Consider the following 16,462-nt stretch of genomic DNA (forward strand, 5'->3'; position numbering starts at 1 on the left):
AAAAAAATGCCATTTTCATGCCATACAGACACAAGACAGATACATACAGACAAAAAGCTGGTATAATGCTAGTAATAGTAATTAAGTTGGGGGGAAGAAAATATGAAAAATGGCTGACCAAGGTGCTGCATGAGAATGGGGCTGGCTGCTTAAAACCTTCAATTGCTGCTTGAGGTTGCGAGATACAGCTGAACCCAGCGTTTAACACAAACCACTGGAGAGCAGAAGCAGACAATTACGATTGTGTGTAAGCGTCAGAACCTGAAAACATCCCTCAATCATTCCACTAAGATGTCTTGTGATGAACTATTGGTGTGTGTGTGTGTGTGTGTGTGTGTGTGTGTGTCTCATGAACACACACTGATCATGTTTTTTTTAAGGTTACCTAATTGTGCCAGACTCTCGAGCTGCAATGAAGCTCTTTTCTGTCTTTACTCCCCCCCCCCATTCCTTCCTGCGTATCTTTCATTTTCTGTCTTGAGTGACAAGCCCACCAGTGAAGGGTAAAAATATTCTGACATCTGTCGGATCTGTAAATAGTTTACTGGCTTTGTCAAGCTTTGGAAGTCCATCTGTGTGGCCTTTCATGCCCCCATGCAGTGCCAGAGGTGGATTCCCCCGGGCTCGCTTTGATGACATTAAAGTGCAACATGCTGCATGACTGACAGGCTGCATATGGAATACCTGTACCTGCCCTCAGGACAAGTCAATAAAATATGACTGTAGAACGTGTTTACTGGGTTTATAGTTACATAAATGTCCTTTGAGTAAAGTCAATCTAAAAGATCTCAACGCTAACATTTTTTTTTTCCCCTAATGCACCACTTTAGATGTGAGACTATTAATACTACATTATTTTAGCATTAATTTGACGCTTACATAACCAACCTCTTTTTGACAGCTCTTTTCCCATCTACCCCAGTGCACCTGCAATGCTGCTGGGATGAGGAGAGGGAGAGAGAGAGAGAGAGAGAGAGAGAGAGAGGGGAGAGGGGTCTGTCTGCCACTGCGTCTAAAAACTGCCTCACTTCTTCCATTGCATGTGCTTTGCATGGGCAATTCAACTCCGCTCATCACACCCTTTCATCCAAAATGCGCATCATCTCACAAAAAAAAAACAACCCTAAGGCTGACAAAAAAATGTACAGTGATGCAACATTAGATAAGGTGCATTAGATATTTTCCGCGTGTGTCCCCCCCCAACCCCCCCCCCCCCCCCCTTCCGTGCCCCTTCTGACCATTTCTGCAATTCATTCAGCGTCAATCAGAGAGTGCCGTGCGCGTCTTGGCGAGCGGCGCGGCGCGGCTCCCATTGATAAAAATCCTCATCCGAGAGAGAGAGAGAGAGAGAGAGAGCTGCATTCAACGTCACCAAGGCGTGCATGCACTCGTATATAGGCAGGCAGCATGCAGACAGTCCCGAGCACAACAACACAAGGACATGAACGCAGTAATGATCAGCTGATCGCTTAAAAAAAGTCGTACCTGCATTTTGTCTGACGTAAACACTTCGATGTCTACCTCGCAGGCGATGATGGTCACCATCTCCAGTTTCATATTTATCGATGGCATTCCCCTTCGTGGTTGGGAAATAACGAAAAGGATTTAAAAGTCTTTCTCCTCCTCGGTTGCGGGTAGAATCGGGAGTTTTTCTTGGTCCCCTTCTTCTTTTTTTTTTTTAGAGAACTTGAGGTGAAGTCCAGCGGAATTTGTCTGGTTTGTTGTATCAGCTGAGAGAGAGAGAGAGAGTTAGAGCTGGACTCCTCACTGCACCGACGCGCTGCTCCGAGTGATGCTGCAGCAGCCGAGCAAACTCTCTCTCCCTCCCTCTCTCTCTCTCTCTCTCTCACTACCTCCCCCCCCCCCTCCTCCTCCTCCAGCTCCACATTGACGTCATTACCATCCTCACGTTCGTGGTCTTTTACGCCACTACAGTGCCTGACGAACCGTGCAGCAGGCACTGAAGAATATATACGCTCCGGTTTATTCCGCTTTTTTTTTTTTTTTTTGTTTTATGTTCCCTCAGCTGTCACGAGTCGCAACCGTGTTGGAAAAATTCAGCTCGTGAGTCAAGTTGTAAATCAAGCGATATGCTACAGCACCAGTGTCGCCCTGACTCACCTCCTGCACTCCTACAGAGAGCCTGTTGTTTACCTGTGAGTGAGGCTCGTATTTACATACAGCGCATTGAACGCAACACTGCAGAGGAGAGAGCCAGCAGCTATTTCAAGTCTTAAAGCCTTACAACCACTATGCTGGTAATGTTTGTAGGTAATATTGAGGGCACATAGCTCAGTGATAAGCATCTTAGAATGATGCATAACACGTTACCATCAGCATCAAGTTAAATCAACAGTACAAGGTCAAAGGTCAAAGCTATTGGAAGGCACTACATCAAATTAAATGCAATGAACGTATAACGATGGAATTCAGTTGTATTCTACATTTTATCCACAATAACTGATTCATAATAATCAATATAATGCTTGGAACATATCAAGACTTTCTCAATAGGCTACACTTTTAGTGACAGTCCAAAACACTTTTTTTTTTATAATTATGCAATCACACAAAATAGAGGACGAAGTTAAGACGCCATGAATGTCAGTGTCAGTGACCAATCAATCAGTTAGATAGACCTTGTGGTTTTAAAAACCTGAGGGTCCTTTGGGATAGATAACTGGAAGTCCAGGAAACATGTCGAAATCAATACAATACAATACACAAGTGTTTGAGTTTTAGAAAGTGGTCAGATGAATTAGTAATAAGTAAGAATCATAACTGCTCACAACTTTGTTTGGATGTTTCATTTATTAAGCATATCAGAATAATAATAAAAAAAGGTTACAACTTCAGCATTACAACAGCAAACCTGACATTGTTTTGTTTTCTTTGAGGCACTACCTGACCTCCATACGCCCATCATCCAACGATCTGCTACACCTGTGGGCTCACTACAAAAGCCTGAGTCAAGCTCCTCCCCCTTCTCTCTTAATCTTCAGCCAGGATCAGAAACATGGCTTCAACCAAGCCCTTTCTCTTTTCTCTGAGTGCTATCTTAGCATTGATAGTAATAAAGATTATTTTGACTGATTGATCGTTTTTGACTCCTTTAGGTTGCTTTCCCAGGATCACAACACAACACAACACAACACAACACAACAACACAACACAACACAACCCAACACAACAACACAACACAACACAACACAACCCAACACAACAACACAACACAACACAACACAACACAACACAACACAACCCAACACAACACAACCCAACCCAACACAACCCAACACAACCCAACACAACACCACAACACAACAACACAACAACACAACACAACACAACACAACACAACCCAACACAACACAACACAACCCAACACAACACAACACAACCCAACACAACAACACAACACAACACAACACAACACAACACAACACAACCCAACACAACACAACCCAACCCAACACAACCCAACACAACCCAACACAACACCACAACACAACAACACAACAACACAACACAACACAACACAACCCAACACAACACAACACAACCCAACACAACCCAACACAACACAACACAACACAACAACACAACACAACACAACACAACAACACAACACAACACAACACAACCCAACCCAACACAACACAACACAACCCAACACAACCCAACACAACACAACAACACAACACAACACAACACAACACAACACAACACAACACAACAACACAACACAACCCAACCCAACACAACCCAACACAACAACACAACACAACACAACACAACCCAACACAACACAACCCAACCCAACACAACAACACAACACAACACAACACAACACAACACAACCCAACACAACCCAACACAACACAACACAACAACACAACACAACCCAACACAACACAACACAACACAACACAACACAACAACAACACAACAACACAACCCAACACAACACAACACAACCCAACCCAACCCAACCCAACACAACACAACACAACACAACACAACACAACACAACAACACAACACAACCCAACACAACACAACACAACCCAACCCAACACAACACAACACAACACAACACAACAACACAACCCAACCCAACACAACACAACACAACACAACACAACAACACAACACAACCCAACCCAACCCAACCCAACACAACACAACACAACACAACAACACAACACAACACAACACAACACAACACAACACAACACAACACAACACAACACAACACAACCCAACACAACCCAACACAACCCAACACAACCCAACACAACACAACACAACACAACACAACAACACAACACAACACAGGTGTTCTTGTTTTTGTATCCTTCAGCAGCATTAAGAGTGACACACTCGTTACTTCAAGTTTATCCTGGTGAACAAAGTTCCAACATAAAAACCGATACAGTATTTCTACCGTTACCAATTTTATTTGTATAAAAAATCCCCTGAACTCCTCGCTCAATGACATCCACAGCAAACTAAAACGCTTAGCGCAGGCCTCTACAGCATTGCAATCCCCCCCCCCCCCCTCCTCTGTCAAGGCATAATTGCATAACCATGGCTGTCAGCTGCATGCTCTGGAGTTAGTGCTGCCTTCACTTAACATGCTTTATAGCATCACAGGCTTCAGACAAACAACATGGTTATATGGCCGTCACGATGATGCGTTCAGGGTCAAAGCTATTGTCTCCCCGCGTTACACAGACAATTCAAAACACTTCTAATTTTAGGGCGTTGGGGAGTCATCAAAGCAGATTCTTGCTTGATCCTGGAAAGACTCTGAAGTGAAAAAACTTTAAAAATACTTTCTCAGTGAGCTGTACTGTACTTTCAGTGCCGCCTTGTTGATGGGAGATTAACTGTACCGCGGCTTTTTATCACTCACAATAAAGCAGCTGATGTAGCTGACTTTACTGCTGCCACAGCTCCTTCTCTCTTAATTAAGATGATACAAGTTTCCACTTCAGCCGCACACCCGATCATTACAAAAATTCCCACAGACATTAAGCTATTGCATAACGTCCTAATGAACCATGTCTTCTTCCCATCACTCAGATCATCTCTCTCTCCCGCCATTTCATAATAATAATTGCCCGGCTAGCTGAGACAGCTAAGTCCCCCATAAGCCATTAATATCGAGGCTCGAAGGCAATGAGGGGGCTATTTATGTCTGTGTGTGTCGGGCATTGTCCACGCAGATCAGACGGCGAACATGAGCGAGAGATATGTGAGGATGACTTACATTCCTTTTACCAGACAGCATCAGTGTGCCCGTCCAAGTCTGGAACAATCTGCCTCTAAACGCCAGAGAAAAAAACGTCACATACACCAGAACATGTAACATGTTGGTCTGAGAGTGGCGAGCGCCGTCAGCTGCTCCGTCTGCTGGGAAAGAATCTGTTCCATCTCTTCAAAAACCATGGCGGTTCGAGCAGGCAATATGGAAGATGTAACTTGACAGGTCTCGATATTATTTCAAAAAAATCCCCCCCCCCCCCCCCCCGCGCTGCTCATTAATCACAAGCTCAGGGTGGATAAAGCCGCGTGCCCCGTGTCGCCTTTTCTTCTAAAGCCGCTCAGTTTTTCAGAAATCTATAATGTAGTCTTAGCTCGCGTAAAGGTTGTGATCATTTATTTACGCCTTGTTGGAAAATTCTCTTTTTCGCTCGGCCCTGTTGACAAAGCCTTGGGTAAACAGAAGTTGTAGAGATTCACAGTCGAGTTCAAGGGGAACTTCAGACGAGCAGAGCCTTTTGTTGATGTGAAGCCATCCTGCCATGTAGTCAGGACGAGTTTAATCCAGAAAACAGCCTTTGACACGAGAGTTTCTTCATGCACCGTTCAGCAGCAGTTTCCAAGAAGGAGTCTCAGTCAGTGGAATTTTTGTCACAGGATGTCATGAAGCACTAATGCAAGTTAGCAATTGAACTGACTTTTATACTATTTATTTATCACTGTTTGTTGTTTTTAACTCCTCGTTCTCGGTTGTTTTATTTTAACCTCCTACCACTGGGGGATGAGGCCGTTAGAAACATCCGCACAGTGGAAAAGTGGGGAATTATAATCGAAGATGAGTCGAAAACCGACGTTCAAAACCTCTAACCGACGTAATCTTGCCCCCGTGTCGATGATTTTTTTTCAGGGCAGAGTCACTTGACGACACGTCCAATCTGCAAAAACGGAAGCAATGTCCCTCATTTGGACACATTAAGTCTTTGGGGAAGACGACGCCGAACAAAAATAATTTAAAATGAGGAAAAACTGTTTGCAAGAAATGCAAGTTATTTATATTCTACTGTTTTAGAGAAGTTCATTTCTGCTTTAAATCGTAAATGTGTCATGACGGGACGTGTCTTGTCACGGCAGCCGGCATGTTGAGCCGCCATGACGGACCCTAAATATTTATTGTTGCCAAGGAAACACCGGATGTTGCGTCAAAGACCGCTGCATAAGGAAGCGTGAGCTGCTTCTGAAAGCTGCCGTACTGTTTCTGCTGCTGTGATAAAAAAAAAAACATCATGTAATTAAACGTGGCTACATCGTCGTAAACAGATTTCTCAGGTCGGTTTCACCCGTTCATATTGACTTCGGACAACATAGCTTGTTTTCACAGAGGGCAGGGGAGGGAGTAGCAGAGAGAACTCCCATGATTCCCCGCCAGCCTCGACGTCATCTTTTGTTATCGTTTTGACTGAGAGCCCCCTGGTGGTGGATTTTACATACTGTGCGTTTAATTTCTGACGATATGGTAAGGTCGTTTTATCATTTCATTCTCGAGGTTAGGTAAAGGGTCTACTGAGTAGGTCTGAGTAATAAACCTGAAGGGTACAGCAGCATGTAAGTACCTCGTGTTGATATATGAGGCATGCTCAATAATGTCGTAACCACATCTCTGTGTCAATCAATGCACTCCTTTTTTTTTTTTTGGGGGGGGGGGGCTGTTAAAAAGGTGGATGTATAGTTGCGGATGATGAAGCACATCTCTTCCTCTCTGGCCTCATTCTGCAGCTCTCCCCTCCTCTTTCATTCTAAATTCTCCTCTCCTCATTCACAATTCTCTCTCTGTTAGATCTCAGCCGGTACACACTCCAACCACCACTCCATGAAGAAGAAGAAAACGCTCCTTAACATGCTCATCCGCTCTGTGTTTCCACTTCTACCACAGCGGAGATGATAATATCACTTTAATTTCTTCATTTTAGCAATGACAGCATTAGTTGGTGGTTTAATTTAAATCATTTATTATAGAAAACAGGAGGGGGGGGGGGGGGGCTTCTTTAAATGGCTGTCATCTTATTTTGTGAATATTTTTAAACATGCGATGAGTAAGCCTACTGCAGTCTGCAGTATAGAGTCATCATGAGGCAAACAGCACCTCCACTTTGCAAAAAGCAAAATTTACTACGAGGATATTAAACGACTCCTTCAAGGATAACCCAATTCTTTCAGCCAGCCTTAATATTCTCATTTTATCGAGAATATTAAAGGTTTTAAAGTTTATTGTATTCATAAGAGTCGGCACAGTTAAACCGGAGGAACTGCAGGGTCTCTGACATGCATCATGCACTCTGTAAAGCAACGAGAGGAGGGGAGGAGGCAGAGAGGCAGAAGAAATGCTCAGAGGTTGAGAGACGCCGTGTCTGAGACTCACTGATGTGCAGAATTTGTATTCTGGAGTGGTGCTCTGCAGAGGAGCAGGAGGGAGGAAAATCAGGGCAGTGGATCATCACGCTGGGCGAAGATACGCATGCTCATTTACACACATGTATACTGTAATGAACGCCAGCATATACAGAATCATAAAATGCAGCACATGAACACACAATGGCATACAGTGAAGGCTTGAGAATGTGTGTGTTCGTGCTTCATATTCATCTGTGCGTTAAGGCAGGAAAACATGCACACACACTTCTCGAATCTAAAAATAGAAATGTTGGAAAAAATGACAACAGCTCTCACAAACACACAGCGGTGAGGACATTTGAGTGTGTGTGTGTGTGCGTGCATTCGTGTGTGTGTGTGTGTAATATGACAGCAGAAGAATGAAAGGAATGATGGTCAAAAAATCCCCAAAAAATCTCCAGAGCTCTGCCACTGCTGGCATGCAGACGGACTGCAGCTTCACTATCCTTTTTTTTTTATTTACGCACATACACAGCCCACACACACACACACACACACACACACACACACACACACACACACACACACACACACACACACACACACACACACACACCATCCCTCCATGCCAACCCCTGGTTACACCAGGCTACCTCACTTGGCCCAGCCACACCGAGCTCTGGTGCCAGCGCCAATGCAGCTGCCGTAATCTAGGCCAAGCTATTTATAAAGCAAGCAGCCAAGTACAGGCGCAGGGAGCCGCGGGGAGACAGAGGGATGGTAGGATAAAAGAGTGTCTACAGAGCGGAGAGAGAAAGATATACAGATTGTAGGTGAGAAGAAAACCGTGGGGATGGATGGCAAAGATTGAAAATAGAGAGAGAGAGAGAGAGAGAGAGAGAGAGAGAGGTCCTGACAGGTGCAAAGAAAAGCATGAATACCTGAGGATGACCTCAACACAACACAAGAAGCCTCCGTCAACTTTCCTCAGAATCTGTTACATCTGAAGGTTTTGGATTCTGCAGGCGAGCTGACGGGATTCGATGTGAGGGAGGGGTTTGTGTCACTGCTGCAGTGGGTAATGAATCGGCGGTGGAGAATGGCGATGGATACGTTTTACATGACTTCAGGCGATCGAGTTTTAATTACTAGTGACGGACAATTCCCGGCGGCAGACTCAGACAGTTGTTCTTTTTCTCCTAATTAACAAGAACGAGCCAGCCGTCATGGGAGGTGTGTAAACGGCAAATGTAGAACGTCTTACATGGGCTCGGCAGTGATGGGAAGAACTTGCAGAGCATCAGACTCTCTAAATGGACTTGAGCTTGCATAGCGCTTTTCTAGTCTTCTGATGACTCAAAGTGCTTTTACCCCGCAGGTCACACCTACACATTCACACGCTGATGGTAGAGGCTGCTATGGAAAGAGACCATCAGAAGTAACTATTCATACGCTGCCGCCAAAGCAGCGGGAGTAACTTGAGGTTTAAGTGTCTTGCCCAAGGACACAATGGACAAGTGGCTGCAGATTGACCCCCCGACCTTTCGGTTTAGAGACGACCGACTCTACCAACTGAGCCACGGCCGTCCCATGACAAACCAATTTTGAACAGTTTTAGGTTTCAATTTCAAAAATCCTGTTCTGTTTCCACTGGTTTAAAGGTGGCATGGCTCAAACTTTAGTGGTGCTCCAATTCTATTTTACAAAAATTCTGATGTTAGTGGATATTTTTCTCATTTTGAAACAAATCTCATACAAATATGTATTAGTTATGGATATGGATGTAAAAACAAAAGTCTTGGGGCTGTTCACACAAAGGGTTTGGCGCCCAATGAAGCAGCACCTATGAGACCAGAGGATACCAAGATATTTCCTTTCCTTTAAATTGGGCAACATTCAGTTATTGGTGCAAAATGTAACCTTTTCTTTGCGAATGAGCTTCCTGACAAAAGAAGTCGCGCACGCTAAAATCCACACGGTTTGGCTATAATTATTATCATGCTCAAAGAGCTGGTGGTACAGGAAGTATAGTTTTTATTAGGATTGATTGATTGATTGATTGACTGATTGATTGATTGATTGATTGATTGATTGATTGATTGACATCTTTATTTCGAACATGTATACATACATTTATTTTTTTCTTTGTTTTTCTGAAGATAAATAAATAAAAAAACAAAACAAAACAAACAGAAAAAATAAAATCAAAATCAAAACAGATGCCCAAAAGATAATTGCATAGGACAACAGAAATTTCTAATTTCTTGTTCGGAAAATTGGAAGAATATCAACATACTGAATCAGTACTGAAATGATTCTCAAAAATACTGAAAATCAAGAAAAGTATTTATGCAATGATCCTTTAATCTGTGCTGCGTTAAAACCTCAACCAATGGATATTTGCAAAATTATTCAACAGCTGATTTATATATAGACCCTAAACAGAGTCCCATCATTAGTGCGACTTTCAAAATCCTAAAGAAAAATACCTGGAACACTGTCTTTGCAGACAGACCAAACAATATTCAGTAGAGCAGGAATGATGGCCGGCCATTTTTTGTTGAGTGTTTTTAAAGGTTTGCCGAAAAAAAGGCTCCCATAAAAACCGCCTTGAATCTGCTTATATGTAAATGAATGACTGAGTAAAAAAATTTGCTTCTTTTGTTCAAAGGAGCTGACAGTAAAGTATGCTTTTTTTTTGGTTCACAGCCTACATCTGGTGGGCCGGCAGCAGCTGTTGAGTGCTTTAGTCCAGGCCAGCAGCTTAGGAGCTGCAGAGATGAGCTGATGTATATCAGGGACAGAGACAGAAGCGCAGAGCGACACGTGCCCATGTTCCACTGATTGCTTCACTATCAAAAAAAATCAGGTCAGATATTGGGTGGGTTAGGCTGACTCTCTGACCCGCAAACAGACATTGTGGCTGCTTGAATAGCAGACACAACAAAAAGAAAAGAGACAAAACAAAAAAACAAAAAAACAACAGGGACGGGGCGGGAAGAACCTCAGGCGGTCTCAGAGCTCTCTGAGAAGTGGGTGCCATTTTCCGAGGCAGGCAAACAAAGACGGAGAAAGAAAACGATTCTTCCTTCTCTGCTTCACCAGAGAATAGGAAGAGCTTTTTTAAAAAAAAAAAAAAAAATTCACACCAAACATCTAATTTAAAGGCGAGGGATCACAAAGTTGTGAAATGTTGCCGTGCGATTGAAACTTTTAAAAGGATGGAGGCTGGCACTAAAGCAAAGTGAGTGAGAAAGAAAAAGTGGTTATTCTATAGCTTCCAGATCTGTTTCACACAAACCAAATCTGCCTCCAGAGAAACAGAACTCTACAGTAAACACACAGGAACCTCAGAAGACATGTGTGTGTATGTGGGTATATCGACTGACAATAATAAACATAATAGACGCGCTAAGACACACAGAGACACGGCCTTAAACGACAGGGAGGAAAAGCACCCATGGGGAAATGAACACAATGAAATATATGAAGAATGAATAAGTGTGACGCCAAAGTGACGCAAATTGAAATTGGGAGCGTTACACACACACACACACACACACACAAAATTGTATTTCCTTTCCCCAGCAAAGTTACAACAGTGACAAACAAGTGCTGGCAGAAAACATCAACAATAAAAGGACGTCAATAGTTCTTTTCTGTAAATGACAACAGGCAGATATTGATCTGAATGCCGCTCTCCACACCTCTCTCCTCATAAACAACTCCAAGAAGCAGACTCGCAGGGGAGCGGCTGGTCGGACTAAAGCATTAAGACGTCTAGTCAGGTTCTGCACGTAAACAGAGAGGTAGAAAAGACAGGAGTAACGGGCAGAAATGGAGAAAAGGAAACTGTACTTTGAATAATATGTTTTTAAAGTACATAGAAAACATGGACGGACAGAAAAACACATCAGAAAACGCCTCTCATGAATACTCGTAGTTTAATCAATTCTTCTTGTGTTTAAAACCTTTTGCTTCCTGTGGGTTCATTTCCACATATTCATGACAACAAGCATCTGCAGCAGATTGTTAGACTGTGTGTGATTGCATCTATACTCGGCATCAGCCAAACAAGAGATCATTTTTCTGTTGATTCATTCCGAACTGCTATCTGTCCTTAGACGTGTTTCTTTTTTTAGACCGATTGAACCAGAAAATAATCTTGATTTAAATAGAATCAGAGCGGCACGGCTGAGAACAAATATCACGGCGGCTTAGATAGCAACCTAAATCTTACAGTTTCATAATCAGCCCGTACGGTGGGCGACAGCGGGACAAGATGAAACGTCTCTTTAAAAAGCAACTGTAACCAAAACAAATCCTAATTATATCAAAAAAGGAAACATGTATTTCCCTCAAGCACGAATGGTAGAAGAAGAAAAGCAGTTATTTTATCATGATGAGAACACAAGTATCTTCATCTTTTAATAGATGTTTTGAGGTATAGAGGGAGCAATGTGGCACATTGGAGTTATGTAAGTGGATTTCATTAAATGTGTGAGGACATTTTTTTTTAATTACAAAGACAACATTGATGTGTCTCCAGAGCACAGAAAACCAACACCTACACATTCACACACTGATGTACTGTAACATGACCATTAGTTAGGGGTAACTAATCCCATTCACACACATTTATACGCCGCCAACGAAGCAGCGGGAGCAACTTTGGGTTAAGTATCCTACCAAAGGACACATCGGACATGAAGCTGCAGGAGCTGGGGATCGAACCCCCGACCTTCCAATTGAGAAATTATCGAGTCTACCACAGAGCCACAGCTGCCTTATGAACGGCTTATTACAATTTATGAGAAGCAAAGTTGAGTTTTCTAAACTTGCAAACTTTTTGAAGATATCAAAATTCGAAAGGATCCTCGCATTTGAGCAACTAAAGCTCGCAAAATGTAGCACTAATACTTATATATAATAATAATAATAATAATTCTTATGTAGTTAATGTTGACTTGATTGTTCAACAAGTGTTTCTTCAACACGAGAAACTGTTACAGAAGATTTAAGAACAAATTAGATTAAAAAAAAAACACAATATTGCCTCTTTTAAAGGCTCAGTATGTAAATTCAGCCACCAGGGGGCTCGCAATCAAAACAATAACAAAAGATGAGGTCCAGGCTGGCGGGGAATCGTGAGAATCGTAAGAATCGTAAGAATCGTAGCATGATTTTGAAAGTAGCATTCCCTCAGTGCGCCGTCTACGCCCACCCCCTCCCCTCTGTGCTCCCTCAGAAGCCACGCCCCCTCACTTACAAGCACAGGCGCCGTTGCTCCAGAAGCGGACCTCAGCTCATCGCTGTAGAAACTATGTCGTCTCATGTCTCATTCAGCGGTGAGTAAACACTAAACTTTACCATAATACATGTAAAAAAACGACTTTTTAACTACTCACAACGGCCAATGACAAACTCACAGTAGTGCACACGGGGTAGAGAACGAGCAGGGAGACAGGGAGGCATCTGATTGGTTCATCAGATTGGTACCTCGTGGCAGACATTGGTTTAAGTTTTTACAGGTTTACAAACTGATACAGATGACAGATTTTCTTCGTTCCTTTTTCAGAGCTCATGAGTTATTAATTTCTGTCAGGACCTAAAGACAGGTTCAACTAAAATCTTAAAAAAGTGGATCAGGAGAAATAACCGAATCAAGACTTCTTTGAATTAAAGAGGATGATTAGCGATCGAGTTCAGGCTTCATCTGGCTCCGCAGCTACATCGTTGAATCTCTTTCTCGTCGTTTACAACGTGGTGGGCTCACATGGCATTTTTGCTAATGTGCCGCACAGTGCTGTCAACTCAAGATGGCAGAAGTGGCATACAGCCAGGCTATTTTGCATATTGAATTGAAAGGAAGTGGAAACAGGATCTGTCTGGCACACCTAATTATTGGGGTGTAATTTGCTCCGTCCCAAACAGTATAACAGCACAGAGGGAGATGTCAATCAAACACACTCTGTATATAACGGCCCAGTGAAGACACATAATTAGCCTGAATAATTTTGTCTAGTGCTTGGCTTCACTATAGGTATGCAGGGCATTAAACATGAACCAAACATACCTTCTCCACCCACTGTTTAACTTACAGAATAGTCGACTTCTACACAGTCACAACCACCGTCTTTGAATCTCTGCAGAAAATGAACATGACGGTTATTCAGCGTAAAATATACAAAAAAGCAAATATGATGCATTTGTTCACACACTAAGCAAAGTATGGTTGAAAAGTTCACCTTGCATTCTTAAAGCTCAGACTTTACTACACAATCTAGTCGCTGACTTCAACTTAAAAATCCCATCAAAATGCAGGGAGTAATGTCGTTTCACCGACAGAAATGGAACTGTCACTGCAAAAGAAAAACACACTGTCATCTTGTCACAACACATTTCACCGCCCTAAGAACCAAAACTGCTCAATTTAACCAAACACTTCTTTCCACTGTTGTCTGCTCCTCTTACATTTTTTTTCGCTCTCTTCAGTTTGATACACAACAGCGAAAAATAGCGCACCAGGTCGCTGAGACAACGTGGGTCAGTGTACCAGATTAATATCCAGGCCGCAGCAGGAGCCGGAGCCCGGCGGCACTCGCTCACTCTGCACTGCATCATGTCTGACCTTCAGCCCGCCAAGCACCCGCTCCCTCACGTTCAGCACCGCAGGGATCATCGGCCAAAAATAGACCGTCGTCTGACACATGCAAACATATCTCTAACACGCGCATGCACGCTACACTGTACTTACACAGTGCTCACTGTGTGTACATAAAACACTTTTCACATCCTCTATCACGCCGTCTTTAGTCCTCTGATGTGCTTCATCGCTCCACTCTGAGCTCGGCTCGTCTTACTTTATCGACCAATATGAGTCACACTAGCAAACACATCAGAATGAAGTAGGACAGCTGCATCAGCCAAAGTAGTTCAACTTTCCACATACTTACACTTATCACCGGCTTATCACACTGCTAATGCACTGCTGGCACAAAAGTTTGGAAAATGTTTTTAAGGATATTAAAGGAAAGATGAGACATTATGAAAATGGATCTAGTAGATACAGATTAGGTTAAATGTGCTTACATATATAAAAAAATGTTATCACAATATATGCTTGTTAGGCATAAAAAATTGGGCAATGTGCAATAACTTTGTTAACTATTGAGATAGTGAGATGTAGTGCATACATAAATAAAAAATGTAAGAATGTAAATTAGCTATAACTCATAGTTTGCAACACGTTCCTTCTGAATAGAAAATAAATACAAAATTCATTTTTTTTTTCATCACTACATTGACCACAATGAGTCTGAGGGTAGCTGATTGCTAACATTAGCTTCATCTGACTGCATCAAAATGATGAGTGCATGACCATCATCACATTGAGGCCTGAGTGAGAATCAGTGCTTGGTTTTCATTCCGAGAAATTCAGATGTTTGCAAAGTGTTTATTCCACTTATTTATGTAGTTGTAATGATTGCAAAAAAAGATACAGCTCCAAATAAGTGTGTTTTTTTTTAAAGTATTAGGTTTCTTTCTGGCATCCATACTGTACATTTTCAAACAACAGGGACATGATTGGTGCTGTTAGCATTGTACGAGTTGCATTTTCCTTTTTGTTTATTTAGAGGTACATTGCATTGCTTGTGTTTATTTTGTAAAGTTGTTGTGTTGATCATGCAAACAAACAAATGCTTATTGAATATTGAGACGACAGAATAATATGAACTCTTAAAGTCATTTTTATGGCCAACCCACAAATGTGAACTCAATATTCCCCTGCTTGTCTAAGTACAGTACAGTGTGCAATTTAGCCAACAATGAATCCACTGAGTTCACTGGTAGTTACTTCATTGTCTGTCTGCAATTTGGTGATGCACAAATATATTGCAGTTTGTTATTTGTGCATTTTAGCGTGCACCAGTTGCATGCTGGGGCTAGAAAACACGAGGGTGAACTGAAACACTACATTTGGAAATGTTAACACCAAACAGATTAAATGAAAGAAACTGAAACTGAGTTAACTTCAATTTTTTTTGAGTGGTCGGCAACCATCTTCAAACTACATTGTTTGCACGTTCACACTAACATCTTTGTTCTCATCCTTTAACACAGAACAGCATCTTAAAGACATTTCGTTTGTGTGTGTGGTATAAAGCGTGCAGCCGGCGCTTGCTTGATTGCACTGGTTATGGATTGAGGGGAGCTCGGGTTGACAGCAGCCGGAGCAGCAGATGAAAGCTTTGCTCTGCGCTGATTAGGCCTGATATACACCGGGCACTATCAGGGACGACATATAATGTCCTCTCTGACCTCACTCCTGACAAGCACTTTGCCTCCTTACTTTGCCTACTCACCCCTCTTGTCTCCTCAGCCATCACTCCTTTCACACACTTGTTTTCTGGGGGTGTTGCAGATAATGAATCATGTCAGAATTAGATTCCGCACTTGCTGCTGCTGTGTTCACTTCTCATAAATACAGTCAATGATTGTAAGACAGTGTGGCAACCATTCACATCTTCAATCATGCCTAGTGCTGGTTTGAGAGTTGAGTGTTTAATGGCTCTTTATATTCCGAAATGTAAACACTTGCCTTCTTCATATTTGTGTTATGTGTCTGTTCAGAACATGTTTATTTTGTCCATCCATCCATCCATTATCTTTGCCGTTATTCCCTTTCAGGGTGCTGGAGCTGATCCAAGCTGTCATTTGGAGAGAGGCGGGGTACACCCTGGACTGTTTGCTAAACAATCACAGGGTTGACATTCAGAGACGGACAACCAGCCACACTCACATTC

General features: G+C 42.5%; 1 protein-coding gene across 2 annotated transcripts in view; it reads right to left on the minus strand.

The window, feature by feature from the left end:
• The window catches only part of rcan3 (regulator of calcineurin 3), a 45,765-nt gene that overhangs the window by 23,623 nt on the left and 5,680 nt on the right, over nt 1-16,462 (minus strand). The window contains exon 1 of one of the 2 annotated variants that reach the window (XM_061063227.1): nt 1,486-1,805. The exons of the other annotated variant lie outside the window; for it this stretch is intronic. Within the exon in view, the coding sequence (XP_060919210.1) occupies nt 1,486-1,572 (87 nt within the window). The 5' untranslated portion in view covers nt 1,573-1,805. Of the gene's footprint in view, nt 1-1,485; nt 1,806-16,462 lie in introns of those variants that run through there. 2 annotated transcript variants of the gene reach the window in all.

Source organism: Labrus mixtus, chromosome 18, assembly GCF_963584025.1.
Source record: "Labrus mixtus chromosome 18, fLabMix1.1, whole genome shotgun sequence".
Lineage (NCBI taxonomy): Eukaryota > Metazoa > Chordata > Actinopteri > Labriformes > Labridae > Labrus > Labrus mixtus.